Here is a 27892-nt window from a genome sequence, read left to right on the forward strand (position 1 = left end):
CGCGTTGTGGGGTGTGGTGTCCGTGGTGGAACATTAGTCGGAAGAGCACCGGTCTCACATCCCTGCGGAGACCCCTCTGGGATGCTGCCCAAGACATGACGAATAGACCGCGGTTCATGCGTCTGTCATCTGTTGAAGAAGATCTGTTTTGACTTCCCGGTGCGGATATGTCATGCCGCAATGCTATCTGAAGTTGGGTGCGGTGTTATCAAACTTGGCGCTAAAGTTGACCGTGAGGTGTATTATCATCGGACTTCGTCAGCTCATATCATGAGAGGCATTCTCTCGGAGATAACAAATTACACTTGAGCACTTTCGTATCGTTTCTGGACGTAGCGACCTGTTCAAACCACACCAAGACAGAAAGTAAAGCCCATTTTGGCCACATCAGCCTTCATCATACAAGCAAGGGGTTGCTCAACCGCGGTTAATCCCATGTCCAAACAGTGTGGTTTGCGCATTCCTCAAGATCCTTGCACATGCAGACAAAGAGAAACTAGCGGGTTTACTTGCCATGTTGGCCCATGGGTTCTCAATCAGAGAAAACGAGGGACCTGGTTCTCTGGTTATCAGCTGGTCCTTGTATCTCCATGTAGCTTAAAAGCATAGGCCCCCGAGCCCCTTTCTGATCCAGCACGAATCGTCAATTCACCTCCGCCAATCCCGTATCGCGTATTACAAGATGCTCGTCTCCGCCATCCCAGAACACCTTCAGTGCCCTCGCCGGCTCCCCGCCAAGACACCTCCCAACTTTCAACCACCGTTCCCAGCGTATAGTGCTGGCTTTCCCAAGGAAACAAAAGACCTCGTCTTTGCCGTTATTGGAGCCCAGTATGCTTCTGAGGCCAAGGCTGATGGCGATGCAGTCGCTCGGTTGACACAGTTCACCAACTCCAAGGCCGTTGAGGCCGAGTCCCGTCCCCAGTTCGCGGAATGGGCGGCCGTCACCGACAACCACGGATACTACAACATCGCTCACCTTGCATACTGGCCCAGTAAGACAGCCTACGAGAAGTGGTCTGTCGCATCTGGCTTCGAGACATGGTGGAAACAACTTGACCCCCAGGCCGAGCGCCACGGCTGGTTCCTCGAAATTTTCTTCCCGACTGCAGACCGTTTCGAGACCGTGTTCTCCAACAACGAGATTCCCGAAGGCGCAGCTCATATGAGAGAGTGCGTTATTGGCCCTATCCAGGAGCATGTGTACTGGGGCAGCATGCGCGACAGAATGGCAGCGGCTCAAAACGACGAGCTCGTGGGAGAGAAGGTCGAACGAGCCGCAACCAACGGACATACCAATGGAAACGGTGTACCGAAGCCTCGAAGAGTCCAAGTCTCTGGCAAGAAGAACCTCGCCGTCATCCGATCCGGCCAGGACTGGTCTGCCACGTTACCCGAGGAGCGTGAGCTATACCTCTCGACGATGCACCCGGTTCTCATCAAGGGCATGAACTTCCTCCGAGATCAAGGTGCCGAAGTTGGCTGTCACAGCTGTCGATTCATGGACCTTGTCGATCCGGTGACGGGTAAAGCGGACAAGGACCGCACGTTTGGACTGGCGTTCTTCGACGACCTTGCATCACTTGAGGGATGGGCGAAGGAACACTCGACGCATTTGGAGATCTTCGGAGGTTTTTTGCAATATGCGAAGAAGCTCGACAACAACGTCTCTCTCCGCTTGTTTCACGAAGTTTTGGTGTTGAAACCGGAGCAACAACAGTTTGAGTACGTCGGTTGTCACTCAGGGACGGGGCTTTTGGCCATCTTGTAGAAGCATGACATAGGCAATCTTGATACTATTGAAATCCTTGCTTCGCATTCATGTAGATATGTGCCATCGCACCCCTGGGGAGCAGACAGCAGGACTAAAGGTGAGCGCCGGTCAACCAGTGTGGAAAGACTGGCGACCATGCTGCATCCCAATGGCGGAGATTTCCACCGGGGGAGACCCGGAGCCTGTTCCCAGCCCCGGTCCGTGAGTCAAACGGGCCAACGTTATCTTGCGGAGCTGAAACCTCCGCAAACATGTGGAGACACGAGTTTATGTGAAATGCTGGCATGCATCCGCGGCTCGTGTCTGAAGACCTCTGGTTTTAGAACAAAGTCCTGCATCGTTCAACTACACGCGTTCAACTCGATTGGAATTGGGGGTGGTGGCGTCTCTAGACAGCTTGATCAGATGTCATCATACGCCAAGGCTTAACTCAATGATCAGCAGGAATCTTTGAGAATATGCTATCCTTAGAAGTTGAGAATCATCGAGGCACGGGTCAAATGTTTTTTTTCTTTTCTGGCTGTTTGATTATGTCCAAAGATATTACAATGCCTCAACCACGACACCCAAAGCCTTAGCTGCCTCTTGAATGCGCTCCTCCTTCCACTCAACACTCTCTTCCGGCAAAACGAAACTAGTAAACGCCTCGCCGGCGTTTTCGATCAGGTTCTCAATACCAGGGCCGTTTGTGAAAGTAATAGCCCTCACAAAACGGGTGCCAAACTCCAAAGTGAACGCCTGTCCTGCAGCAACCAGGAGCGTCTGGCCTTCCCGGACCTCAGTCCATGTGCCTGACTCCTTCAGCTTGATCTTCAAGACACCCTCTTGGACACAGAAGCAGTGATCCACCGTCGGGAACGTAATCCACCTCGCCAGAGGTGAGTTCCCGTAGAGCTTTGACGATTCAAGACTCGTGATTGAGAACTTGCCGCTGCACTGCGACGCGTTGATGAACGGACGCGAGATGACACCACCCAGGATATATCTCGGACCAGTGTTGGAGCGAAGGAAGTATGGTTCCAAAGGTCCAGGCAGGACGTTCTCGGAGTCTTGCCAATCTGCCACCTCAGGAGGGGTGTAGTTGCGCTCGAAGTTTACGTCAAACCTGTCCTTTGCTGCCATGACCTTGGGAATCAACAGGCTCTTAAGGTCTCGGTTATCGTTTTCTGGCACAATGACACCCTTGTAGGTCTCTCCAACATAGCGGAAAAAGTCAACCCAGTCACCGGGGGCGACCAAGCCCAGGGTCTCAGTATGGGGGCCCAAAAGCTCGGGGTTGTGAATAACTTTCTGATGGGAATTAGTACTTGACGGGCCTCTGACAAGAAACCAGGGAGACTCACAGGAGGAACATAGGCGAAGTCACCCGGGCCCATGACTCTGCACTTGTCGCCGTTCCAGAGCTTCAAGAAACCCTTGGTCACGAGGAACACGTCATGGGCTTCTGCGTGCCAGTGGAATCCAGGCGCATCAGACAAGGTCGCGCCGCTGGAGAAGACAGCAATGCCACCATTTGTCTGTTTTGAGGAAGCAAGAATTCTGAACACACCCTTGCTACCAGGGATCGTGACGCGCTCACCCTCGAGCTGGTCGATGATGTAGGTTGTCCTGGCATCAGGAGGAGTCGAGTGGACCGGAATGCTCATGGTGGGCAACAAAATCCAATAATCAGGTAAGAATACTTGTTTGCGAGAGAAGTACGAGTGGAGTGCAATGAACCGGAGGTTGACTTGCACGTGTTACTGAAGTTGGGGTTAGGGGATGAGGGGTTGGAGGGGTTGGATCTGGTCACGAAGAGCTCTTGTCGAGTGCTTCTCCAGCCTTTTTTAGAGATCGATTTCCCCGCGTCCCCCAACGGCACTAGATCCGAATTATTTAGCACTGCCCACCGGGACCACATGGCTTTGCTGTCCTCTAACGTCGGGATATCAGTGCGGTCTCTGCGGGGCCCGGGTGTTCCGGATTTCTTCGGAAATCCCGCGGGAGTTCCGCCGTTTCGAGCTGGCTTGCCACAACTCCACATGCCGGAACGCCGGCTCGGAGTGCATTCTCGCGAGACGCATCACGAACTCTTGTTCAACTATCTAGGTTGTTCCCGCCTCAATATTACCCCGGACTTTCATATTGAATTGCATCCGACGTTTCTCTTTGCAGAAAGTTCCCCGATCAAGGCCATCACTCAACCAACATGACGAGGGAAGCCCCTTTTCGAGCAGTCTACAAGACCATAGGTCAACAAGAAATCGATGTGGATGTCTACCTGCCTCCGCCAGCGGAGTCTAAGGCACCTCATCCGGTTGGTAGATATCATCCGTGATACCCCTTTTGTAACCTCTGGACTAATGGTGGACCCGTGCAATAGTCATCAATATTCATGGAGGTGCCTTCATGCTCGGCTCATCGAAGATGGTCAACAGAGACCAAATAGATGATTGTCTCGGCAGAGGATGGATTGTCCTGGCCCCGAACCATCGCCTCTGCCCTCAGGTGACTCTTCTTGATGGTCCGATGAAGGACTGCCGTGACCTTCTCGGCTGGGTGTACGACGGTGGTCTCCAAAAGGCCATTGATGCTCAAGCCAAGGAGTATTATGCGGTTGATACTGACCATGTGTTTGCATTTGGTACATCATCTGGAGGTACTTTGTCTCTAGCTCTGGTAAGTTCATCTGGTGTAAATACCTGGTCTATATCGGCATGTCCTGAGCGATACTGACAACGACCATATCAGGGGTTTGGCGTCCCCCGTCCTGTTGCAGGAATCTACGACATGTATGGTCCTAGCAACTTCACTGCCCCTTTTTGGACGCAGAAGTTACCGCATGTTGCGGCTCGACTTCCGCCAGGTCTCTCTGAAGAGTTTCTGAACAAAGTATTCGATGAGGACCCAGTGCCAATTGAGGGAGGCGTATCACTCGAAGGCCAGGCTCCGGGTCCTCCGAACTTCGACGACCCGAGACAGGCGTTTGCCATGACGCAAATTGCCAACGGCAACGTCATGAACACGATTGTTCCATCACAAAACTGGGACGAGGTTGACCCCATTAGAAACATCAGCTCTTCCTTTCCGCCGACATTCATCGTGCACGGCCAAGCGGACACCATGGTCTCCATTGATTTGAGCAGGGACTTGCTGAAAGTTTTGAAAGAGAAAGGGGTCAAGTCTGAGTTGAGGGAAATTCCGGGAGAAGAGCATACGTTTGCTGCAAAGATGAAGGTCGGGTCGCAGACGTGGAATCTCCAGCGGGAGGGATTTGATTTCTTGGAGAGTTTGATCAAATGAGATACACGCATTGAACTTCATACTTACTAGAATCAAAGACATGTCAGCTGCATTATGCGTGTGATTTCCATGGTAGTGACCCGGTCGGCGCAACGGAAGCAGTGAGACATCGCAACAGTCAACTTGGAGTTGGAGACATCCAATCGCGCAACACCATTTTCGGAACGGTTCGTCTTGTGTCGCGATTGGCCGCTGTCATGTCAACAGACATTGAACTCAATTCCCTTTGCATTGTCAGCAATGACTTACAAAACATGACTTCGTGTTCGGATGATCCGTTCTGTTGACTCTCGGTGTAATAGGCAGCGGGTGGCTGATGATGCCCAAACACGCAGCAAGAATCCCCAATTTTCGAACTTGTGGAAATGTGCGATCACCTGCACACTTACGTGTCAGACGTGACAGAATCAAGCCTTGCTCCAATTGAATTGCCGAAGCAGAATGCAGTTAGTAGCATCCGGGGTCCCCGCCGCCCTAAGCAACCTAAGTGTTGGAGAACAGTCTGGGGTGCAGTCGGGACTTCCGGGGGCAACGCCGGATCGATCCCGGCAAGTGTCGCAGGAACCTGCTTGTCGAGTCGGTGAACTTTGATATAACCCTCCGTGGCAATCAGCTCATCAACGCCCCGACATCGACTGATATCTCAATCTGTCAAAATCTCATCGGAAAGTCCACTCGCCGACGCTCCGTCTGAACCACAGATCTCAACAGCATCCCTGACACGTCGAACCCTTTGTGCATTGCGCAGGATCGTAAGCACAGTTGAACCAACCAGGATCGGCGTTACCACTCCGCCGACGACAACACTTCGCGGTCGCACCGCCGACTAGGCGAACGACTCCTACGATGGACTCACCTCGCGAGGAGGTTCACAGAGATATGTTGGCCGACAAGGCCGACGTTATACACAAGGAAGAGGCTTTGCGGGAGGCAGACCACCAGATGAGTCCGATGGAATGTCTGCGTCAGAACCCAAAGATTGCTCTTTGGACTCTGTACGCCAACAGTAAGTGGTTCATCCGAAAGTTGTGGACAGAAACTCTAACAAAGTCAACTCAGTTGGATCAACTCTGGTTGGTTATGAAAACCTCGCCTTGTCAGTATGCTTGGCAATGCCGGCTTTCCAGTAAGTAGACAAGAACAAAACACGAGTTAGGATCAATGAGCTTTTCTGACTGGCCGGTGTTTTCAGGATGACCTTCGCGTCTGAAGTCAATGGACAACTCATTATCCCGGCCTACTGGCAATCGGCATGGAATGCCATGTACAACACTATGATGTTCTTCGGCTCGTTCACTGCTGGATACGTTCAAGACTGGTTCGGCCGTCGTGCAGTTGTCGCCATGGCTATTGTTGTTGCTTCATGCGGCATTGCCATCAGCTTTGTGTCAGAGACGCCCTCACAATTCCTGGGCGGAAAGATCGTGACTGGTTTCTCCGTCGGCCTGTTTACGACAACAACTCAGACTTATGTCTCGGAAATCGCACCTCTTCCGATCAGAGGTATCGCGCTTTCGGTGAACACCATCATGCTGGTAAGTCAACTTTCTCCCGCATATAATCTGGGACAGTTTTCTGACATGTAGAACAGAACCTTGGCTTCCTCATCGCCATTGCGTCTAGTTTCTCTCGAACCGCGATCATGGACAAGTCTGCATTCCGCGTTGTCTTCGCCTCGGCGTGGGCATTCCCTGCTGTCCTTGCTATTGGCCTTCCCTTCCTCCCCGAATCGCCGACTTGGCTGGTCCTTAAGAACAAGCACGATAAGGCTCGTCGATCGCTGGAAAAGCTTTCTGGTCCCAAGGAGGATATCGATGCTCGTCTGAGCCAGATTATCGAGAACGTCGAGGCGGAGCGTCGTCTTGCCGCCGAGGGCGCCTCTTTCCTCGAATGCTTCAAGGGCACCAACTTGCGTCGTACTCGCATCATCCTCGCCTGCTTCTACATCCCGCAAGTTACTGGCGCTGTTCTCTCATCAAACGCCCCTTACTTCCTCAACCAGACTGGCCTTGACAGTCACACGGTCCTCATGCTGGTTCAAGTCGGTATTGCTGTTGGACTTGTCTCTGCCATCTTCAACGCCTTCTTGATGATGAGGTTCCGCCACCGCCCCCTCATGTTCTTCGGTATCGGCGTGTGCGTCTCCTTGTATCTCGCAATGGGCGTGGCTGCCTCGTTCCCCAAGACCAACGCGTCGCTTCTGACAATCGGCGTGGCGTTGATTTTCACGTCTATCTCCTACGGTCCTGCGGTCGGTGCCTCCATGGCAGTCGCTGGTGAAGTCTCTGCCTCTAAGCTCCGTGCCAAGTCACTTGGTATTGGTGTGGCTTTCTCTTCCTTCGTCAGCACCATCTGGACCATCATCCTGCCGTATCTCTTCAACACCGATCAGCTCAACATGGGTGGGCACATTGGGTGGATTTTCTTCATCATGGGCATCCTGATGTTCTTGGTCATCTACTTCGATGTTCCAGGCACCAAGGGCCGGACGTTTGAGGAGCTGGACCAGATGTTCGAGATGCGCATTTCGGCAAGGAATTTCGAGAAGTACCAACTCAACGAGGGGCCGGTGGATACCAAGTGAGGCGGGAAACAGGGGGTCCTGTTTTGAGTTTTGAGTTGTTTTGTTTATTTTAGCTACGAAACTGCTTTCTGTAGAGCTGGAAACTCTTTTTGCGGGTCTCGCTGCAGTTGCGATATCTTTCTCCATTGTGATTGCATCTGCATGTTGCCTTGATCCGCCATTTTGTGACAATGGAGACGGTGTTTTCGGGCCTTTTCTCTCGCTGCAACGGTGGCGGAGAACCCGACGTAAACAAACCGGAATTCCCGGCTACAAGTGGAGTTGACATGACTCCGAATCGCAGTGTTAGTAAGCGGTTCAGAGCGTTCACGGAGTGAACGATGTGCTTCAGGGTCACATTCTGGTCGGCATTGAACTTGAAAAATGAAGATCTTTTCATCTGATTTGAAAAGGGGACGAAGGCCATGTACGAATAGATGACATTCCCGTTGTCTATATTGTGTTGTGATATGGTTCCTCCCGGAACACGACATCGGGGAGAAGCCCCTTTTTGCTTTCACGACTCAGCTCGCCAATGTCTGCATAACTGGACAATATTGATGATGAAATCAGCTGAGCATTACAACAAGACTCCCCGACCAGAAGCCCATGTCATCCGCTTCACAGCCAGACAACCCCAGCCATGGATGACCAAGCTTACCAATAAAGACAAATGCAATTTCGCTGAAGACTTCCATGTCTCGATCTCCCCCACAGCTCAGCCGTCCCCGCATCATCTTGCCGTCCTCTGTGCCATTGTGCGGGGAAGTGGAGGTCGATCTCTGTTGCGGTGTTCCCACCGTTTCTGCGGCTTCCTGCGGCACCGCTGCGTTTCGGATGCGCGGCCATTGACGACAGCTTTTACCTCTGCATACAATCCTCCCCCGTCCCCCCTTTCACGAACGGTGGTTATTCACCGCACAAGCGACGGGTCTTCCGATTCTGAAGTCATCGAACATACGATTTCCATTCCGACAGCGGCAATTTTGACTTCTCAGACCCCTATGAGCCCTAGGCGCGCGGTTCACTACGCTTAAGCGATGGATTCTGCAGACGCCCAACGCACGACGCAAAACTCCGGCATCAAGGTCCGCCGACCCCGGGCTGCTCGAGCATGCGATCTTTGTAGAGCCAAAAAGAACAAGTGCGATGAGCTTTATCCATGCACTTACTGCAAAAGTGCGTTTTTGCGGGATTAAAATGCCTCAAAACTTTTGATGTGGCGACTAATGATGAAAATTCAGATCGCGGAGCAACATGCGTCTACAAGGGCCAAGACATGTCCAGGAGGCATTACACTCCCGAGTATGGTTTGACTCGAGCTCTAAACAAGGTTCAATCGTGACTCAACTGACACTTACTAGATATGTGAGACAGCTTGAGGAACAGGTTAAGAGCCTCTCAGCTCTGGCAGAGTCCCAGAAAGCACCATCAACAGACGACAATACCTCGGTGTCAGCGACCATCCCCGAGATTGCCGATGGATTCTCACCAGCAGAGTGTAATCTTCAACGCCGGCCTTCAAGGAGCACAACCGTCGGCTCTCCTTCAAACGCCCGGTCGAGGAATGCTGCGGGCCAGGAAGTTTCCGGCGTCAACCGGCACACTCGGAACGTGGAATTCTACGGCAGCTCATCATCAGTTGCTCTCCTATCACACGTACAACGAACCGGCGAAGAGCCTGTCGTAGCCAACGACCTTGACTCTGATGCCGGCACATTACTCTCGAACCTGCACAACCCAGCCTTCTCGTCTCCTGCCGCCGATCAACCGCAGGGGCCAGTGCATCAAGGAGAAGAAAGGTCATCTGCGCGGCCAGTAACTCATTACCCACAATGTCGATGCTTCTTGCAGAGCTTCTTTTCTAGCATTCACTACGTCCATCCTATTCTCGACAAGAAGATCTTCTTCGACCGCTGCGAAACTCTTTGGTCCAATCAAGAAGTTGCACGAACGCCTTCGAGTTTCATCGCTTTGTACTACAGCATTCTGTCATTAGGTGCGCTTATTGGTGTGAGAGAAGATGAGCCTATCGACGGAGTTGAGAACTTGCAATGGAGCAGGAAATTCTTCGACGAGGCGAAGAGGCGCTGTGATCAACTCGGAATGGTAACGGATCTGGAAATGGTCCAGTGCTATTTCTTCTTGGTGAGTCTTACATCGTGCGGCCAGCTCTGAATCAAGGCTAATTCTTTCTCAGGCCAAGGTCTGTCAGAATGAGTTGAATGCACATTGTAAGTTCATCTCGTATTTGATCGAACTTCGGAGCTGAGCTGACCGCTGTCTTCCAGGGTCGTACATGTACGTGGGACTTGCTGTGAGGACAGCACTCGCGATGGGCATCAACCGAGAACCTGGCACAGGCTCCAAGAAAGACCCAGCAGAGCTCAGAGCCGAAACAAGGACGTGGTGGTAAGATGGCCTTCGTCGTCAAATCAGAGAAGCTGGCTAACAATATTTTCAGGGGTCTATACTCATTAGAAACGTGAGCGACTTGCGTCACTTGTTCCCAACTTCCTTCTTCAAGCAACTGACCTCAAACCTAGAGAAATGTCATTTTCAATGGGCCGACCCGACACGCTGGGCGCAGATTTATATCACAACCGACAGTTCCCAATCATTGGTGAAACAGACAACGAGTACTCCTCTAGTTCCGACCTCACCGACCCTCCTTCATGCGCCATCATCAAGTCAATGGTCGACTACTCGAAAGTTATTCGGAGTATATGCCTGGGTATTTACTTGCCAGAAATAACAGTACCCAGGACTGTGACTCTGGCACACCAGATCGACCAAGACTTGCAGAAATGGGCCGAGTCCTTACCGGAACCCATTCGGCCAACAGGCTCAGTCCAGCCTCGTTCACTAAAGAGTGCGAAGGAGGCGCAGTGGATGAAGAGGCAAAGGCTTGTCCTTACTATGCGTACGTTTTAGCATGAGACTGAGATGAGAGTTTGAAGAGTACTAAATGGATTGCTAGGCTACCTCAACTTGAAGGTTCTCCTCTTTGGCTCAATCCTCTTAACGTCGTCATCGACAGAGCGTGCATCAATTCCAGGCTCACATGAGGGCATTCAAACTTGTCTTGAGTCAGCGAAACAAACGATCGAAATCATTTACCAGACGTATCAACATCACGATTTCTTCCGCACATGGTATGTCTTGGCCGCATCATAGTCTCGTCAAGGCCTCGACTAACAGCCACAGGTTTTACAACACCACATACACTGTATTCGCAGCATCCATGATTCTTGTTTATGTCACACAAGAGGCTACAGAACCAGAAGTGCAGCCTCTTTTGAAGCTTGTGAGCATGGCAATTGAGATTCTTGAGACCATGGACGAATGCGTAGTGGCTCTAAGGTCAGCTAAGCTTCTTCACAAAGCCATTGAAAAGGCCGAGAAGAAGTTTTCAGCTTCAACACCTTCAGCGCCAATGATACCAGCGATGCCACCGGCAGATGCGATGCTACAACTGAACCATTACTGGGGACCCTTGAATATTTTGGACAATGAGATGGATTTTGGGTTCGCGATGCAGTTTGCGGACTTTGAGGGGACGAATTCGCTCTTCATGGCCCTCGACGACCAAAGGCCAATGTAGATACTCGGTTTGACCATAATAGTATGAGCACAAGACTCAAAAACAGAGAATTCGCATGACCAAATAGAGTGCTTCTGAATGCATATGCAGTAAAATCCTTGATTCAACTGTCGCAGCACCGCCTCAACTGGGACTTTTGTAGAGGCTCTCAGGATCACGTATTTGCAAATGCCGATATCGACAAACCAACTGCCGGCTCCGAGGAATAAAAGGACGCGTCTTCGCTCTTAAATAGTAAACAGACCGTTCGGAGATTCCTACCACACTGAAGACCCGAGTTTTGCTCCAAAAATGCACACGAACCGGCGGAAAAGCCGAAGGGAGCGGGGATGGGATGTGGGGGAAGGGCCCTGGATTTCAAGCGGGGGAGTTCCGGGGTCGGAAGTCGGAGAGATCGGTGGTCTTTGGCCGACAAGTGCATCATCGTCACATGGAGAAGCTAGCTGCGGCAGCTCCGACATTACGATATTTTTTGGAGAAAGAAAACAAACAATTGAATGAATTTCAGATTCAGCTCATTCATCTTAAAGACCAAGACACCGTCCGACTTAAGGGGACTAGACTTTGCACAAGAACTCTCACGATCTCATCTCGACAATTGGTCATCAAAATACCTACGTAATTGGCCAGCAAGATTCGAATTCTATAACAAACGTCACCATGGGCTCCCAGATCGATGACAGAGACTTCACCTCTCTGCTCTCCGAATTGACCCTCGAAGAGAAGATTGCTTTGCTCTCCGGCCGAGACTTCTCTACAGCGGCGGGCGTCGCTCGCCTCAACATCCCACCTATCAGAGTGAGCACATCTCAGTGACGCATCTTGGCGTGGAAAAGGTGGATTTCTAACGATCAATTCACTTCCAGGTTGCAGATTCTATCGCCGGAGTGCGCCCCTCGGGCATCACCGCCGACCTCACGACAGCCTGCTTCCCCAACACTGCTTGCCTTGCTTCAACATGGGACGCCGAGCTCCTTGGACGGTTGGGCGAGGAGCTCGCCAACCAGGCCCGTCTGAAGAGTGCGCAAGTCGTTCTCGGTCCGACGATCAACATTCATCGCGATCCCCGCGCTGGACGCAACTTCGAGTGCATGAGCGAGGACCCCTTGCTCTCCGGTCAGCTGGCGGGTGCAATTGTCAACGGTATTCAGAAGAGCGGCGTTGGCGCATGCCCCAAGCACTTCGTCTGCAATGACTCGGAGACTCTGAGACACTTCTACGATGTCAAGCAGTCGCCCGATAGCAGGGCATTGCGGGAGGTCTATCTCGCGGCATGGCAGCATCTGTTGCGTACTTCTAACCCCACTGGTGTCATGACTGCGTACGTCCTCTTCTCTTCCGCTATACATACGCATAGCTAACGTAGAGATTATTGCAGCTACAACAAAGTCGACGGCACTTTCTGCAGCGAACACGGCCCGCTTACCGAAGGAGTTTTGCGAAAGGAATGGGGATTCGATGGCATCGTCATGAGCGATTGGTTCGCCGTCCACGACACCGTCGCCCCGATAAAGGCCGGTCTGGACCTTGAAATGCCATTTCCCGTGTTCAGAGGCGGAAGGCTAGTTGAGGCTGTCAAGTCAGGCAAGGTGACCGAAGCAGAGATTGATGCCAGGGCGCTGAAGATGCTGGAGCTCCGAAACCGCACAAGGAAATGTCATGGCGAGAGACCGGAGAGATCTGAGATCACCGAGGAGACAAACGCGATATCGCGGGAGCTGGCATCAAGCGGCATCGTGCTGTTGAAGAACGAAAAGGAAGCACTCCCGTTGGACCCTTCGAAGACCACGAAGGTGGCTCTGATTGGGGAGTACGCCGGATCGCCCGTTGTCACTGGTGGCGGAAGCGCTTCGTGTACGCCTCAGTACAGGCACTCTCCTCTCGAGGTTCTGAAGAAGGCCTTCCCTGGGGACGAGAGTGTCAGGTACGCCGCCGGAGTTCGCACACGACGGGTCATTCCTGTGGCCCCGGCATCCAAGCTCACGGCGCACGACGGGCGCCACGGTGTTGATGTCAAGTACTTCAACGACGACTCAGCCGAGCCGGTCTTGACGGAGTTCCAGGAGAAGGCCGAAGTCTGGATGCTGGGCGAGTTCAAGGCCGGCCTCAAGGTTCCCGGTTCCCATTTCGAGATCACGACCAAGTTGACCCCCGAGAGCACTGGAGAGCACACGCTTGCCGTCCGAACGACCGGAGAGTACACTCTCACTATTGACGGGAAGGAGGTGTTGTCAGGGCCGCAGAGAGAGATTGCCACGGAGCAGTTCATCTTCAACCACATCAAGCTCGAGACCCGCGTCCAAGTTTCCTTGAACGCAGGCCAGGCCTACGACATCAAGCTGAGCATGAAGTCTTGGGATCATCTGGTGAAGGGCGAGCCGACCCCCTATGCCGCATCGCTCTGCTTCGAGGAGTACCATTCCGAAGAAGCTGGCATCGCCGAGGCAGTCGAGCTTGCGCGGAGCTCCGATGTCAGCGTCATCTACGCCGGTCGAAATGAGCAATACGAGTCCGAGGGCTATGACCTCGAAGACATCCGCATGCCGGAAAACCAAGCGACTCTGATCAAGGCCGTTGCCGCCGCATCCAAGAAGACCGTACTTGTTCTGCACTGCGGCAACCCTATCGATGTCAGTGCCGTGGTGGACGACGTCGATGCCATCTTGAACGCCCACTTCCCCGGCCAAGAGGGCGCGCAGGCCACGGCGGATATTCTGACGGGAAAGACGAACCCCAGCGGACGTCTCGCAACGACCTGGTTCAGGAAACTGGAAGATGCCCCCAGCTTCGGCGACTTCCCGGCTACCAAGGGTGAAGATGGTAGCATAGCGTTCCGTTACGCGGAGGGGCTCGGCGTCGGGTACCGGCACGCCGAGGCGGCGAAGCGCTCGAGATGGGCTTTCGGGTATGGCTTGTCGTACACAACCTTCGCGTACTCGGACTTGGTGGCGACTGTAGATGAGGCGTCTGGTGTTGCCAAGCTGAAGTGCTCCGTCAAGATTACGAACACGGGATCTCGCGCTGGAAAGGAGGTTGTGCAGCTCTTTGTCACTCCACCAAAGGAGACTTCGGTTTGGAGACCTGAACGTGAGCTGAAGGCTTTCACCAAGATTGACCTGCAACCGGGAGAGTCCACATTGGCCACATTGGAGGTCGATCTCCAAGTGGCTTGTAGTTATTGGGACGAAGCGCAAAAGGCATGGAAGCTGGAGAAGGGACAGTACGGCGTTCGGGTTGGAGACCGCCAAAGTGACATTTCAGTCACAGCGGAGAAGACCTGGAATGGCTTGTAAATAGAACTGTACATATAACTGTCTGATTCTAAACTAGACTTTTCATACCTTGCACCATTTGAACAACGAAAACAGTCCATTCTATGAGGTGTTGGAATTGTGCCGTTGGACAGGAAACAGGTGTACAATGTGCTTAGCGAAAGATCTCCTGTCCTACCATTTTCTTGGGTCAACTGGCAGTACAAGCCACTAGATCTTTATTTCCCAACTAACTACAGTAGGATAAGTCCGATCAACTGAATCGTATATAATTAGAACAACGTGTCGCTAGAACACCAAGGCTGTAGGAGAATGCGCTTGTCTCAACTGATTACTGATTATATCACAATCGCGCTCTTTTACAAAATTGCCTGTCAGGTCACTCCACACTCATTGTCGAGAACTTAACCACTTCCTCACTTGGTATAGATACCCCGAAGCAAAATCCCACCCGGAGCATCCCTCCACAGGACCGTGACACCATCTTTGGCTGCTCAGTTCACGTCGAAACTACGGTGGAATTGGAGCGAATGGTCATTGCTCGTTGACATCACTCCTGTGAAGTCAAACCTTTTGTCAAGTCAGGGCGCAAACCACGAATGCTGCCCAGACGTTGTCGACACGCGAGGAATCAAGTCTAAAAGCATACACACCATCAAGTCAGCCATCGAATTCCAAGAAACATCAGCGCTGACCCCGGCTCCGAACCCAACCCGCCATCTGAGACCCCCTCATTCTGGGGTAGCAAGCTCGAAAGACGTGCAAATCACGCTGGGATCTAGCTGGTATCTCAATTCTTATCCATGTTGATGTGGATGGCAGCAAGGACCGTTGTTTTGTTTTCCAAAAGCTTAAGCAATGCGGGAGTCTAACCGCTTGTACCCATTGACCAATAGCGCAAATTACTTAGCGGAAGAAACAGAGGAATCCAGATGATCTGCAAGCTCGCCCTCGTCTCTGGAAAAGCAAAGGCCAGACGCCCAGACGGAGACTTTGTCCGTGCCTCAAGGCCCGTGAGGCCTCGTGAAATGGGAAGCTTAACCGCTTGAACTGCATGGTCGTGACTCCTGTTTGCTGCCCATCCCTGATGTAAAACAGGCATTCATCCCTTCGGCTTTATGCCCACGAAACGGAGTTTACCACTGCCTCACACCCACTCCAAGCTTTGCCAACAACTCGTCAGCTCACCAACCTGGTTTCGCGTTCCGCATAACCGCGATGCTCTTGGCCTCTTTGGGCCTTGGGACAGTGGACGAGGTGGACGCAGCGGACGTTTAGTCCGATGTGGCGCTTTAGCACCTACAATTGTTTTTGTTTTGTACATCGCCCGGTAGAAGGGCTGGGTAATGCCGCACCGCTCTGACTCTAATAATACTCTATTTGCGCTCAAGCAAGTATCCCAGGGCAGGATTGATATGCAGTCCAAACTGCTCGTTACTGAATGTTCGATTCTTTCTCCGCCACCGACTTTCCGCTCTGCCTACTTGCTGCTGATATCAACGACGAAGCATTCCACTTCCCTGTGAACAAGTCTTCGGACGCGGCGAACGAAACCTCGGGACGCAGGATTTTGCAAGAGGCGGAGGGACCGATGATTACAAGGAATTTCGGCGACAGCCCCGGCTCGGTCGCAATACGAAATGGCATCCATTGATGCCATCGAGGACGGAGGTCCGCCCGGCCTGGCGCCTCAAGGCCAGTCAGTCATCGCTTGCTCGGTAATCGCAGCGGGTTTGTCGGGTCTCATAGTCGGCTTGAGATTCTTTGCGCGGCTATCTCCGTCAAGATTATTGGGAAAGGAGGATTGGTGCATTCTTATTGCCTGGGTATGTTGGCATCCCCATCGCCCTGGAGGGTCCGGCGGTTGACTCGGTGGACTGTGGCGGACATCTTGGATTTGATGAGGTTGAATGGGACTTCAATATGACTGACAATAAACGTAACACAGCTTTGGTCAGTCGCCGAAACAATCGGCATGTGTATTCGTAAGTGACCTTGGTCTTTCTTCAACTTACGTATCTGACTGTCAGGATAGAAGCGGTCACAGGAATGGGCGAACGTTTTGATACATTGACTTTGTATCAGCAACAGACCTTCTTCAAGGTATGACATCTTGGCCTTATCGCCCACTCTCATTTCTGTTCAATGACGATGAGCTTCGCTAATACCACCGTCAGTGGTCATATATCACCATAATATTTTACAATACCGGCTTGGCCTTCTCCAAGGTTTCGATATTGTTGCTCTACCTGCGCATTTTACGGGACTTGAACTATCGCAAAGCTTGCTACATAGTGCTCTCAATAGTTATGGTTGTCTCACTATGGACGGTCATCTCATCAATATTGTTTTGCGTACCTATTCAGAGGAACTGGGATCGAAGGTCAGTCAGGACACACACCACTCCCAGAAGAAGAATACCACTGACCGAGATACCACAGTGTCCCTGGCCACTGCTTGAACCGAGCCGCACACTGGTTTGCCAATGCTGCACTCAACATCGTCACCGACTTCATGATACTCATCCTTCCGTTACCGATCCTCCCAAAGATCAAGCAAACCCGTCAACAAAAGATCGGTTTATACCTTATATTCGCACTTGGATTCTTGTGAGTATCTCTGGGTAGAAGTCGTTCAAGATGCATGCGGTACTGATGGCCATAAGCGTATGTGTTGTTTCCATACTGCGAATCCCTTCATTAATCACGGCCCAATATTCACCCGATGCCACGTATGAGAGCGCCGGCATAGCCATGTGGTCTGTCATCGAGTTCAACACGGCCATCGTATGCGCATGCCTCATCACTCTGAAGCCATTGATTGGACGAATATTTCCTCGATTCCTGGGATTAAAGAAGGATGTCGGCCGCCAACGAGGAGCTGGCTCGGACTTTGAAAACGATGGCGTTCCGGCGACGGTCGGGTCGAAGGAAACAGGCCAGAAACCAAACCTAACCCGAGGTCTGTCCGAAGAAACCGCCATACAACTCAATCACGACACATTCGGAGCAAGGTCTAGGAGCGATACTCATACTACCCACCAAAGCGAGCTTGAGTTGACAGATTTGGATCAGGGGGCGAAGACGATACCACTAGAGGATGATCCGACGAGTAAAAAGTAATACCCTTCGAGAATTATAGTACATGATGACACGATGTCGTCTTATTGTCATCGATGTGCTCTTTGTTAGGTGTCGAGAAGTGGTGGCCGCTACAACTACATCGTCAACGCTCCTAGTCTATGTCCGGCTGCGGGCGTGTTGATCGTAGCTCGTGTTCGTGACAGATAAGATTCCCTGCCTCGTACTCAGCGACGTCCAAGTAAGGGAATCTTCGCCTGTCAACATGATCTCTTGTCAAATGTCGTCGCATTGTGACGTTGCTCTAGCCTTATTTCACATTGGGGACGGTACCATCCGCTCACGGAGAGCTCCACAGCCCTTGTTAGCAAGCTTGGCTGTCAATGTCGACAGTTCGTATTCCGCTCGCTAGCCTCACAACCGCCATCAATTGCCCCTGTTCCTGCAGATTGCTTCCTTGTCAACAACCCCCGAAGCGTCTTCTCCAATGCTACGTCGGTGGATTATTCCAGTTCAAAAGCAACAAACCACTGCCGATCGCGGGATGCGCGGTTCACCTCATAGGGCAGGTGTTATGAGCAGCATGGTGTAATTCTTGGCGCTAAAATGCCTATTTCAACAGCAACATCACGCATCCGATGACCTGATGTTCATGGTGCTGTATTCGCACACATTCACGCTCGTTTTTGTCTGATTCCCGTCTGCGATCATGCGTGCGGCGACGGGTTTCCTGGCGCTTCTCGGCACAGCCCAGGCAGTCCATCAATTCAGGCCTCGCTCGGTCAACGACGCCGGTCCCAGCGATGTGACGCCGAGGAGATACATCGTCGAGTTGAAATCGCGACTCCACGGTTCCCGCGTGGCTTCCAAAGCTGCGTCCGGGTTTCCTGGACTTCGAGTTGTGAAGCAATTCGACTCGGACATATTTCCGGGCTTGGCGGTCGAATGCGATAGCGAATGCACGGTTGACTCTATCAGAGCATCCTTGGACAACTTCGCCGATGAGACAGTTGTCGCTTCTGTTTACAAATCTCAGGTCTTGCAACTGCTGCCGACAGTCGAGGGCGAGTCCTTCAGCGACGACGCTGCCGCGCAGAACTACTCGGTTCATGGGCTCACCGGAGTCGAAAAGTTGCACGAAGACGGCATTCTCGGAGAAGGCGCTATTGTTGCTATTGTCGACAGCGGTGTTCAGTACACTCATCCAGCGGTAAGGCATCCCATGTTCAGCGTTTCATCAATGAGGCTGATTTGGCTTTCAGCTTGGCGGGGGCATCGGCGACAACTTCACGGTCGCCGGAGGATATGATCTGGTCGGCGATGGTACGTGATGCATACGGAACCGGCGTCTTTGTGTGAATGTTCTGATTTAAAGTTGATAGCGTGGCCCGACGCGCCTGCTCAGCCGGACAACGATCCCATGGACAGGGTTGGACACGGAACCCATGTGGCCGGCATCATTGCCGGAAATAGTGAACAGTAACGACTTCTCGCTTCATACTTCGTTGTGAGTCTTGGGCTGACAATTCAAGGTTTGTTGGTGTCGCTCCTAAGGCCAAGCTTCTCTCTTTCAAGGTCTTCGGCACCACCGGGTATTCAAACGAAGAGACTGTGATCGAGGGCTTTCTCAAAGCCTTCGACTCCGGGGTAAGCCGCCGAACACTCACCTGGCTCGAATGACTGCTCAGATAACTTGGACAGGCGGATATCATCAGCGCCAGTGTGGGAGAGGGCAGCGGCTTCACCAACAACGCTCTCGCCGTCGTCGCATCCAGGATTGTTGACAATGGCGTCGTGGTCGTCTTTGCCGCCGGCAACTCCGGACAAGACGGCCCCTTCATCATGGCAAACGGCGCTTCGGGAGAGCATGTCTTGACTGTTGCGTCCAGCGACCCCGGTGTCTTCCCGGCCCAGGCATTCTCTGCCGACTTCAACCTCGATGGTCAGTTGAACAAGACTCAGGTCGCCTACGTCCCCGGATCAGGATTCTTCCCGGCCACAATTGCCAACTGGCCTATCAAGCCCGTCACCCTGAACGCATCAGTTGAGAATGATGCCTGCGAAGCGCTTCCGGGAGACACTCCTCCGCTCAACGAGACTGTAGTCCTCGTGAGACTCGGTGGTTGTACCACCACAACCAAGCACGACAACGTTGCCGCTTTCGGGGCACAATACATCCTGTTCTACAACAACGATGGCCCGTATCAGAGCCCAGTCAGCTCCAACAAGAACGGTCTTACTGGGGCCATCGAAGCAAATGCCGGAGAAGCGATCATCTCCACGATTATTGCCGGCGGCAACGTCACCGCGTCTTTCGATGTCGACACCGCTCACTATGTGGGAATCCAAAATGCCGGTGGCGGACGTCCTGCCCTGTACTCATCTTGGGGTAGCACATATGACCTTGCCCTCAAGCCAGATGTGTCGGGTCCTGGAACCAAGATTCTCAGCACATACCCGACCAACGAGTACCGCGTCCTCAGTGGCACGAGTATGGCCACTCCTTATCTTTCTGGCATTGCTGCGCTCTGGGTGAGCAAGTTCGGCGGGCGGTCGGCGCACAAAGATGATCCCGAGTGGGCAAAACGACTCATTGCCCGTATCACATCGACTGCTCGTGCTGTGCCGTGGGCAGACTGGGCGACCAGCGCCACCGACTACGGATTCTGGGCGCCCACGACACAGGTCGGCGGAGGCTTCGTTGATGCGGAAAGGGTATTGAGCTACACCACCGAGCTGGGTTTCGACGGCCGGAAGTTCGAGTTGAATGATACCGCGCACTTTACCGGCAAACACTCTGTCGAGATTACAAACCGTGGTACTGAGTCTGTCACGTACAGTTTCTCGCTGCAAGACGCCGGAGGATACGAGCCGTATGAGCCTTCGGTTGCTGGACAACAGCAATCCTTCGTTCCGGGCTTCCATCTCTACGCCGAGATCAACCCCGTGAAGATGACGCCTGAGGTTGTGCTGCCTGCCGAAATTGCAGTTGGACCGGGCGAAACACACGCTGTTGAGTATGTCCTCTTGACCAGAAGTCGTGACCACAGTACGTCGCCGAGGTTAACAAGATAAAAGATTCACATTCCAGGCTCCGCAAGACGTTAACGCCACGAGATTGCCAGTGTACAGTGGTAAGATCCTCGTAAGCGGCAGCAATGGCGAAGAGCTAGGCGTGCCCTACTTTGGTAAGCTTCAACGCACCGTCTTTTTGGAGCTTGGCTCATCTCGATGTCAATAGGTGTTGCAAGTGATTTGAACAAGACGATTGAAAACATCTGGGACTACGGTTGGAACGTGCCGTACATCGTCTCCGGGATATTCGATGTCAAACTTGACCAGAAGTCGAAGTTCGTTCCCACTCACTCTCTCTACCCGTTACTGCATATTAACGCTCAACAGCTTCACATTCAATCTGACCAGCGGTGCTCAAGACTTTCCCAGGCTCAACACCAAGTTTGCTTGGGGCACACAAGAAGTGCGGTGGGATGTAAGGCTATTGATTCAAGGTTTCAATGGGTGTCAGGCTAAATCTAGAACTGCAGATCTTCCACGCCAACTACACGGAATCCGAGTGGTCCTACCCTCCCCGTGTTGGCGAGAAGGGTTACGTAGGCTCAGCCACCAGCTGGAACGGCACTGACACTTCGGCTCGGTTTGTCCAAGGAGAAGACAGCGAGGACGACATCTTCTCGTTCCCGGTATATACCCAGCCGCGGGACAGATACCGTACGTTCTTCTGGCTCGGGAGATTCGCCAACGGATCTTATGTACAGCCTGGATCATACAAGTGAGTTCCATTGTTCATTTTCGACAGAGTTCTAATGCTGATCTTCCAAAGATTCCGTATTGCTGCACTCAGGCCCTTTGGTAACCCGCAGGTTTCGGCCGACTGGGACATTTGGAAGACGCCAGCGATAACTGTGCTGCCCGGGAACACTTTTGGGGATCTGTAGTTTCGGATAGGATTGAACAAATCTTCGGGTACTGTGTGGTTGCCGTCGCAACGGGTAGGAGGATGTCCTCATCCAAGCATTCGTATGAATCTTTTAGCAACGCACTTGACCGCATCCCGGTGACAACACTACTACGTCTGGTTACTTTGTGGAGGTCCGCGAAATATTGCCGCTAAAAGCTGTTATCTTAATTCCTGAAATACAAGAGTAAATAGCACCAATGCATCTCATGATTCGCCCCTCTCTACCCCTTGTTCCGGCCGTTGACGGGGTTGTAGAAGTGGAAGCGGTTGAAAGGATCGTACTTCTTCTTCAGTTGACGAAGCCTTTTCAAACGCCAATCTTCATGCCCATAAATCTGATCAAGGGTCTCAAAACCAGTGGCGTAGTTGAGATACACATTGAGGGATCGATCGGGCTGACCAGCCCGCCACTGATCTCTAACCTCATCAGCCCATTCCAAAGCGGCCTTCCGTGCAGTGGCATTGTCAGGAGGAACAACAGTACTAAATAGCATGAGATGATTATCGTCGCGGAAAGGATAGGCCGAGTCCATTGGGTTCTTCGCTTGCATGCCTGCGGTCGCGTATCCCTCGTGGAAAACGGAAGCTCCAGCCGCGAGTTGGGGGTGCAAGGGAACGCGCTTCTTGTAGGCTTCGAATATCTGCCGTTCCGCGGTCAGATTGTATACTTGTAAACCAACCGCAGACGTGACTCGGATTACGTTATGCCGGCAGTTCACTGAATCCTCGTCCTGCAGCTGGGCCGCCGCAACGGAAGGATATGGAACATCGCCAAAAGTCTCCGAAACAGCCTCGATGGCATTGAACGGCGCCAGGTATCGTTCAGCCGCCTTCGCGCTTCCGCGGTAGGCGAAGGTCCACATGATGATTGGCTCTTTGTCTGTGATGCTGGCATTCATGGAGAAGCCCCCGAAATTGGCTGCCATGTCGACCGGAGTGGTACCATTTCCGTGCAGCTTGTTGAGGGCATCAAAGACGGCTTCGAGTTTGTCTCCACGCCAGTAGTAATTGTGATAGTGCCAAGTCTCAGGGCCTCGAGGAAAGATGTTCATCTCGAAACTGGTTACGATACCGAACCCGTGGCCTGCGCCCCTCAGAGCCCAAAACAGATCACTGTGACTGGACTTGCTGACGCGTATAGAGGCTCCGTTGGCTAAGACGACGTTGAACTGGACGACGTTGTCGCTGATCAGACCGTAGAGACCTTCGAGGCGCCCATGGCCGCCACCAAGACCGGGACCCATCAGGCCGACGCAGTCGCAGGAGCCGGTGGTGGTGACGTAGCCTCGATCCCAGAGGTATTTCGCAACTGGCCCGGCGTAAGTACCGCCGCCAAACCAGGCCGACCTGCCGCTGCGTTGGATGTCGACATTCTGCAGATTTTCCAGGTCGATCTGGATGCCTTTGAAAGTGCCGAGGGTCTTGGTCCAGCCGTGGCCTCGGTTTACGGTCAGGAATTCTATGCTGTTCCGGTTGCAAAATTTGACCTTTTATCATGCGTTAGTAAACGAAACTTGTCGCGTTTGATTTGGTTTTGTGCGAACTTACGATAGTTGAGACGTCGGACTCTTTGCCAGGAACAACGACGACTTGGACGTTGGGCGGAGCGAAAGTGCTGTACCTGGACGTCGCGATTTCGTAGCGGGAGTCTTCAGGTCCGAAGATGGTAGTGGCTTTGGACACTCGGCTGCCCAGCTCTCTTCGGACCCGGTTGGCGTCCAACCGGCGAGGGGTCGTAGGGGATCTTTCGAAGTAGTTGGGAGCATCGCTTCCGCAGGCAAGGCCGTGTAACAGAGCGATAACAGAGATGAGGGGCAGGAAGCCCTTCATGGTGAAAGGCTTGAGTACTAAAAGACCGATGAGCATGAAAGCTTGGAAATTGACAAGACGGGATCTCGTGCAGGCTTGGATGGAATTACGTCCGTGGTGAGTCATTGGGACTTGTAGGCCGACACAAACAGATTATTTATCCTACCTGTCAGCCTCGTGTAACCTACTCCCTGTGTTCTGGACGGTCTGTTTCCATGTGAGCTGAACACTACAACACCCTCCGGAACACAAGTCGACTTCGTATTTCCTATTTGGGAAGTTCGGTCAAATTGTCATGTGACCGATACTAGAGGATGATTGGAGACAAGAGATCAAGTAAGGAGACTGTGCTGAACCCCTTGCAGTTTACGCGGACTTGGGAAAGCCTGCGCACACAGATACATCTTGAATTACCAGTCAAACACCTCGGACCTCCAATACTAAGCCCCTCTCCCTAACTCAATTGCCCGTTGACGATGCGACACATATCTGTCCAAAGTAAAGCTAGGGAAAGGAAGGGGAGAAACCACTATTGCCAATGATCTACAGTAGGTATGATGCGGTGTCGTAAGCTGGAGCTGACTGTACACCCTACTAATGGGCATCCGGTTGTCAGCCACCAGAGGTTATGTGTAACCCATCGATGTTAGAAGAGTTCCTGTTTGGCTTGATGATGAGTGTTGACTCACGTTTGCCCAGGCACATAGAACTCCCACATTGCTCTTGGAGTTTACAGGAAAATCACAGCACAAAATCAGTCAAATGTACATCGGCTTTGATGCCGTATTAGAGATTACTAAAGAGTAATTGATCTATCAAACCAATCGAGAAGCTGAATGATTCCATGCCGCATGAAGTAGTGACTTTATCCTGCTTCTCATAGAAATTGTGTTCCTTATCGCTTCGGGTGCCCAAATGGAATGGTTTCCAGTGTCGCATCGTATATGTCTGCATGACCCAAAAGAAATGCACTGCGGCTTCTAATAATCGTCCTCATCCTGCTCCTCGTCAGACTCGCCCTCTTCGGCCATGTTCATAAACATCCCGCTCTCCTCATCTTCATGTTCTTCATCGTCATCGAGATCGTCGTCATCATCGCCAATGGTACCCTCAGAGTCACCTTCTGACTCAGACTCAATCGGGTTCTTCCTGCGATGGGCCATGAGTTTCGCAGCGAGTGACATCTTTTTCGGCGGCGGTTGCTCTTCCTCCTCCGAACTCTCTTCTTCCTCCGATTCACCCTCGTCTGATACTGGGTTCTGTCGGCGATTGCGTTGTAGCCTTTCAGCGAGAGATAGCGGTTTGTTTGCACCCTCGTCCTCGGCAGTTATGACTTCAGCTCCGCCCTCATCTTCGTCTTCATCCTCCTCGTCGGAGGGCGGCATCCTATACCGACGGCCTGCAGGTCGTGCAGTTTTAGCTGTCTCGTCCTCTTCATCCTCGTCTTCGTCGTCGGAAAGAACAACGCGACGAGGTCGACCGGCGCGCTGAGAAGGTTTATCCTCTTCCTCTTCCTCTTCATCATCTGACACCACAACCGGGGCACGACGAATAGCGCGGGCCGGCTCTTCTGCACCCCTGTCTTCGTCTTCCTCCTCCTCCTCGTCTGAATCTATGATGGCGTGGCCGCGGCATTGGCGCTGAATGTTTCCATTTGTTTCCGGCTCGGGACTCGAGAACTGTGCAGCGCTCGCATCGCCATCAACAAACATGCTGCCACCCTCATCCCTGAGTGGGGAGAATCCGCCAAAGTCTGAAGCACCACCGTCTTCTTCGTCTTCGCTTTCCTGCTGGTTGTTCACTAAGAGGTCGTCCTCGTCCTCGTCAATAGACTCTTCATCGATGGTGGCGTCGTCGATACCGTCGCTCTCATACTCATTCTGATCTGAGTCGTCGTCCTCGTCTGAAGATCCATCCTTCTCGTCTTCATCGCCCTCACTGGGTGCGTCGTCTGGTGCGTCGCCGTACTTGGCCAGAAAAGCAGGAAATCGGTCTGCGGCATCCCAACCGAAACACGTCATTCGCCAGTAGCTGATGCCTCGGAGCTTGTCCAAAACTTGGTCGTCAATTATATCCTCAAGGTCCTCGTCATCCTCTCGAATCTCCTCGATTTCTTCCAAAGCCTCTGCAGCTTCCTCCATCTCAGACGCGTGCTTCTCGGCAAATGTTCTGTGCTTGACGATATCCGGCCAACAGTACACGAAATGCAGATCTTCGCCCACGCGGAAATCTTTCTGCAGCTGCTGAAGCTCGTAGCGGTGGACGTTCTCCGATGCGCACCACCGCAGTCTACGCGGGGGGCGGCCTTCGTTGTGCCATTCGAGTTTGTAGAAGTTGATGAGATTTGGGAAAGTCGTCAAGAATTGCATTTCCATTGCGTTGAAAAAGGGGACTTCGGCCGCCAGATGAAGCACATTCTCTGAAAAGCCGGAGACAAAGGCGTTGTGACTCCAAGGTTTTCTGTGGCCATTCAACTGCACTATGTCTCGCTCCTTGTTGAAATAAATAGTGCGGCGACCTTGGCGGATGGACAGCGTGTCAGGGAAGGCCTTGAGCGCGATCTGACGACTCTCTTGATGTACGCCAAGCATTGCATGAACGGGATGGATTTGGTTCTCCAGGGTCGTGTTTTCCCAGATAACGTCTTGCTTGGGGTTGCAGACCATCTGGAAGGACAGAACGCGTGGTGATGGATGCAGGTCGGGACAAAAAAGTTCCCAGATGCGATGGCGCAGCTCGATGGGCAACTTCTTGAACTGCGTGAAGACAGCCTTGGGCCCTCGCCGGCCGCCTCCTCCTAGAGTAGAATCGTCGTCTGATTCGGAGTCAGATGCATCATCGCTCGAGTCGGAATCGCTGTCGCCAGACTCAGATGCCTCAAGGTCGAGCAAGCCGTTGCCTCGTTCGGACCCGGAGCCGACGGAGCTTTCCGAGTCAGATGCATCGTTTTGGAGAAGGCCAACGCCCTCGGTAGCGGATTCATCCGATGATTCAGGCATTTGCAGTGTTTGTGGTTATCGTTGCTTGTGATGAAGTGAAGGAGTGTACCACGTCGTTTGTTGTGAAGTTGGTGTTTGCGCTGAGATGACGCCTGCTCCTGCCCTTGCCAGTTCAGGCCCGTCAGACGCGGTCGATCGCTGGCGCCGGCGCCGTGTGGATTTTTTTCGTCGCGCGAGGTCCGTGCCAGTTCACGTGACTGAGGCATGCGGGTCCACTGGCAGTCCCTTCACAGTGCTGCTCCTTCCCAGATGGCAGCAGCTGGTAGGTGAGCCCTCCAAGCCGTTTGCAAAACTCTCACTAACAATTTTTCATCTCAAACGCTGCAACGGGATTTGTGTTCTTCATGAGACTATTTCATCGTTCTGGTCCTCGTCTTCATTTTTTTGTCTTGATATAACGTATAGTTTGTGCTCATCTATGTGGATTGATTTATAGGAGTGAACTCTGCCATGCTTTACATTTGATCTCACCCATTCTTGAGCAGCCAACGGTTCTTACTTCACTTTTTTCGTTGCACGTTTTTGTGTCATGATTGAAAGCTTTGTGATTCTCAGAAGCAATCAAGTGTAAATCTTATACATTTCACAGGGTATAAGGTATTTTAGCCAGTGAGTTCATATTTCAAATAAGTATTATAGGATGGCTTAGTTGTTAAAGCAAAAGGGACCAAAATCAGCCATCAAAACTTCAAAGCCAGTTTCATCTTCTCAACACCACAGCATAATCTCAATATTGAAATTTTTACTGTCAGTTCTTCCTTTCATACAGATCAAAGTGGAGATAACCCCATCTCCCCGTAGGAAAGATTCCAACCTTTGTCGTCGCCCAACATGCAGCACACATCCACTTCTCGCTTGAGATCCACAAAGTAAGCTCCATATACTGAAAAATGCCTCGCTCCAGCATCCAACAGAGACATACGATCTTAACATCCCCGATGGCACAATTGGCTAGCGCGTCAGACTGTTAATCTGGAGGTTGGTGGTTCGAGCCCACCTCGGGGAGATTTAGTGGTTTAATTCCACTGTGGAGTTGAGACATTATACTTTTGTTTTTTTGTAGATATGCTGGTGTACTTGAAGTTTCCTTTAATATGCCCTAAGCTCTTTACTTTTGTTGACATTTGTCTTGTGAAATTGCGTTTTTAGTTATAATTAACGGCCGTCTCATAACGTAAGTCCTATATCACTATATAGAATCACGCGGCTTATTCATAACTATGTCGTATTGTCTTGAATAGAAATCTATTCTGTGAAAAGGGGCTGAGAAAATTCAAGATGTTTCTCCTGTTTTGACATGTGTTCTCGTCGGTTAGCTGAAACCAAAATTCGCAATCTAAGCACACCTTCCAGCTTGCTGAAGTAACGTAGTCAGTTTATTTACGTAACTCAACAATTATACTAGGTCTTCATCAGCGGCACTTGAAAATCGGGCCTCTTATGGTCTCAGCCGACATCTCTTTACAAACCTAGTCACAAATGGCTTTGCGTTATAGTAGGTCTTTTCCTATTCTTACTGCAGGGAGAGAG

At 52.0% G+C, this 27892-nt stretch overlaps 9 protein-coding genes across 9 annotated transcripts; 6 read left to right on the top strand and 3 right to left on the bottom strand.

Moving 5' to 3' along the window:
- Window positions 1-682: 682 nt before the first annotated feature.
- CkaCkLH20_10777 (uncharacterized protein) lies at window positions 683-1771 on the top strand (the record flags this gene model as incomplete). Its single annotated transcript, XM_038893491.1, has 1 exon — window positions 683-1771. One exon carries the CDS (start codon window positions 683-685, stop codon window positions 1769-1771), a length of 1089 nt encoding a protein of 362 aa, XP_038741304.1.
- Window positions 1772-2317: 546 nt separating this feature from the next.
- Window positions 2318-3420, bottom strand: CkaCkLH20_10778 (uncharacterized protein; the record flags this gene model as incomplete). Its single annotated transcript, XM_038893492.1, has 2 exons — window positions 2318-3064; window positions 3118-3420. The coding sequence occupies 2 exons, from the start codon at window positions 3418-3420 to the stop codon at window positions 2318-2320; spliced, it is 1050 nt and encodes a 349-aa protein (XP_038741305.1).
- Window positions 3421-3962: 542 nt separating this feature from the next.
- On the top strand, window positions 3963-5056 carry CkaCkLH20_10779 (uncharacterized protein; the record flags this gene model as incomplete). The annotated part of the gene is made up of 3 exons (XM_038893493.1): window positions 3963-4074; window positions 4137-4432; window positions 4505-5056. The coding sequence occupies 3 exons, from the start codon at window positions 3963-3965 to the stop codon at window positions 5054-5056; spliced, it is 960 nt and encodes a 319-aa protein (XP_038741306.1).
- Window positions 5057-5902: 846 nt separating this feature from the next.
- Window positions 5903-7640, top strand: CkaCkLH20_10780 (uncharacterized protein; the record flags this gene model as incomplete). Its single annotated transcript, XM_038893494.1, has 4 exons — window positions 5903-6062; window positions 6116-6182; window positions 6249-6591; window positions 6648-7640. The coding sequence occupies 4 exons, from the start codon at window positions 5903-5905 to the stop codon at window positions 7638-7640; spliced, it is 1563 nt and encodes a 520-aa protein (XP_038741307.1).
- Window positions 7641-8659: 1019 nt separating this feature from the next.
- Window positions 8660-11223, top strand: CkaCkLH20_10781 (C6 transcription factor; the record flags this gene model as incomplete). The annotated part of the gene is made up of 10 exons (XM_038893495.1): window positions 8660-8798; window positions 8864-8924; window positions 8984-9421; window positions 9488-9767; window positions 9820-9853; window positions 9911-10031; window positions 10084-10104; window positions 10166-10542; window positions 10600-10774; window positions 10827-11223. The coding sequence occupies 10 exons, from the start codon at window positions 8660-8662 to the stop codon at window positions 11221-11223; spliced, it is 2043 nt and encodes a 680-aa protein (XP_038741308.1).
- A 660-nt stretch (window positions 11224-11883) lies between these two features.
- Window positions 11884-14516, top strand: CkaCkLH20_10782 (glycoside hydrolase family 3 domain protein; the record flags this gene model as incomplete). The annotated part of the gene is made up of 3 exons (XM_038893496.1): window positions 11884-12021; window positions 12090-12544; window positions 12602-14516. 3 exons carry the CDS (start codon window positions 11884-11886, stop codon window positions 14514-14516), a joined length of 2508 nt encoding a protein of 835 aa, XP_038741309.1.
- Window positions 14517-18284: 3768 nt separating this feature from the next.
- On the top strand, window positions 18285-21531 carry CkaCkLH20_10783 (uncharacterized protein; the record flags this gene model as incomplete). Its single annotated transcript, XM_038893497.1, has 10 exons — window positions 18285-18785; window positions 18838-18898; window positions 18958-19054; window positions 19108-19222; window positions 19277-20592; window positions 20654-20763; window positions 20817-20925; window positions 20978-21065; window positions 21121-21365; window positions 21417-21531. The coding sequence occupies 10 exons, from the start codon at window positions 18285-18287 to the stop codon at window positions 21529-21531; spliced, it is 2757 nt and encodes a 918-aa protein (XP_038741310.1).
- Window positions 21532-21775: 244 nt separating this feature from the next.
- On the bottom strand, window positions 21776-23384 carry CkaCkLH20_10784 (uncharacterized protein; the record flags this gene model as incomplete). Its single annotated transcript, XM_038893498.1, has 2 exons — window positions 21776-23041; window positions 23103-23384. 2 exons carry the CDS (start codon window positions 23382-23384, stop codon window positions 21776-21778), a joined length of 1548 nt encoding a protein of 515 aa, XP_038741311.1.
- A 959-nt stretch (window positions 23385-24343) lies between these two features.
- CkaCkLH20_10785 (uncharacterized protein) lies at window positions 24344-26362 on the bottom strand (the record flags this gene model as incomplete). Its single annotated transcript, XM_038893499.1, has 1 exon — window positions 24344-26362. One exon carries the CDS (start codon window positions 26360-26362, stop codon window positions 24344-24346), a length of 2019 nt encoding a protein of 672 aa, XP_038741312.1.
- Between the last annotated feature and the right edge of the window lie 1530 nt (window positions 26363-27892).

This window comes from Colletotrichum karsti (assembly GCF_011947395.1).
Source record: "Colletotrichum karsti strain CkLH20 chromosome Unknown Scaffold42, whole genome shotgun sequence".
Classification (NCBI taxonomy): Eukaryota; Fungi; Ascomycota; class Sordariomycetes; order Glomerellales; family Glomerellaceae; genus Colletotrichum; species Colletotrichum karsti.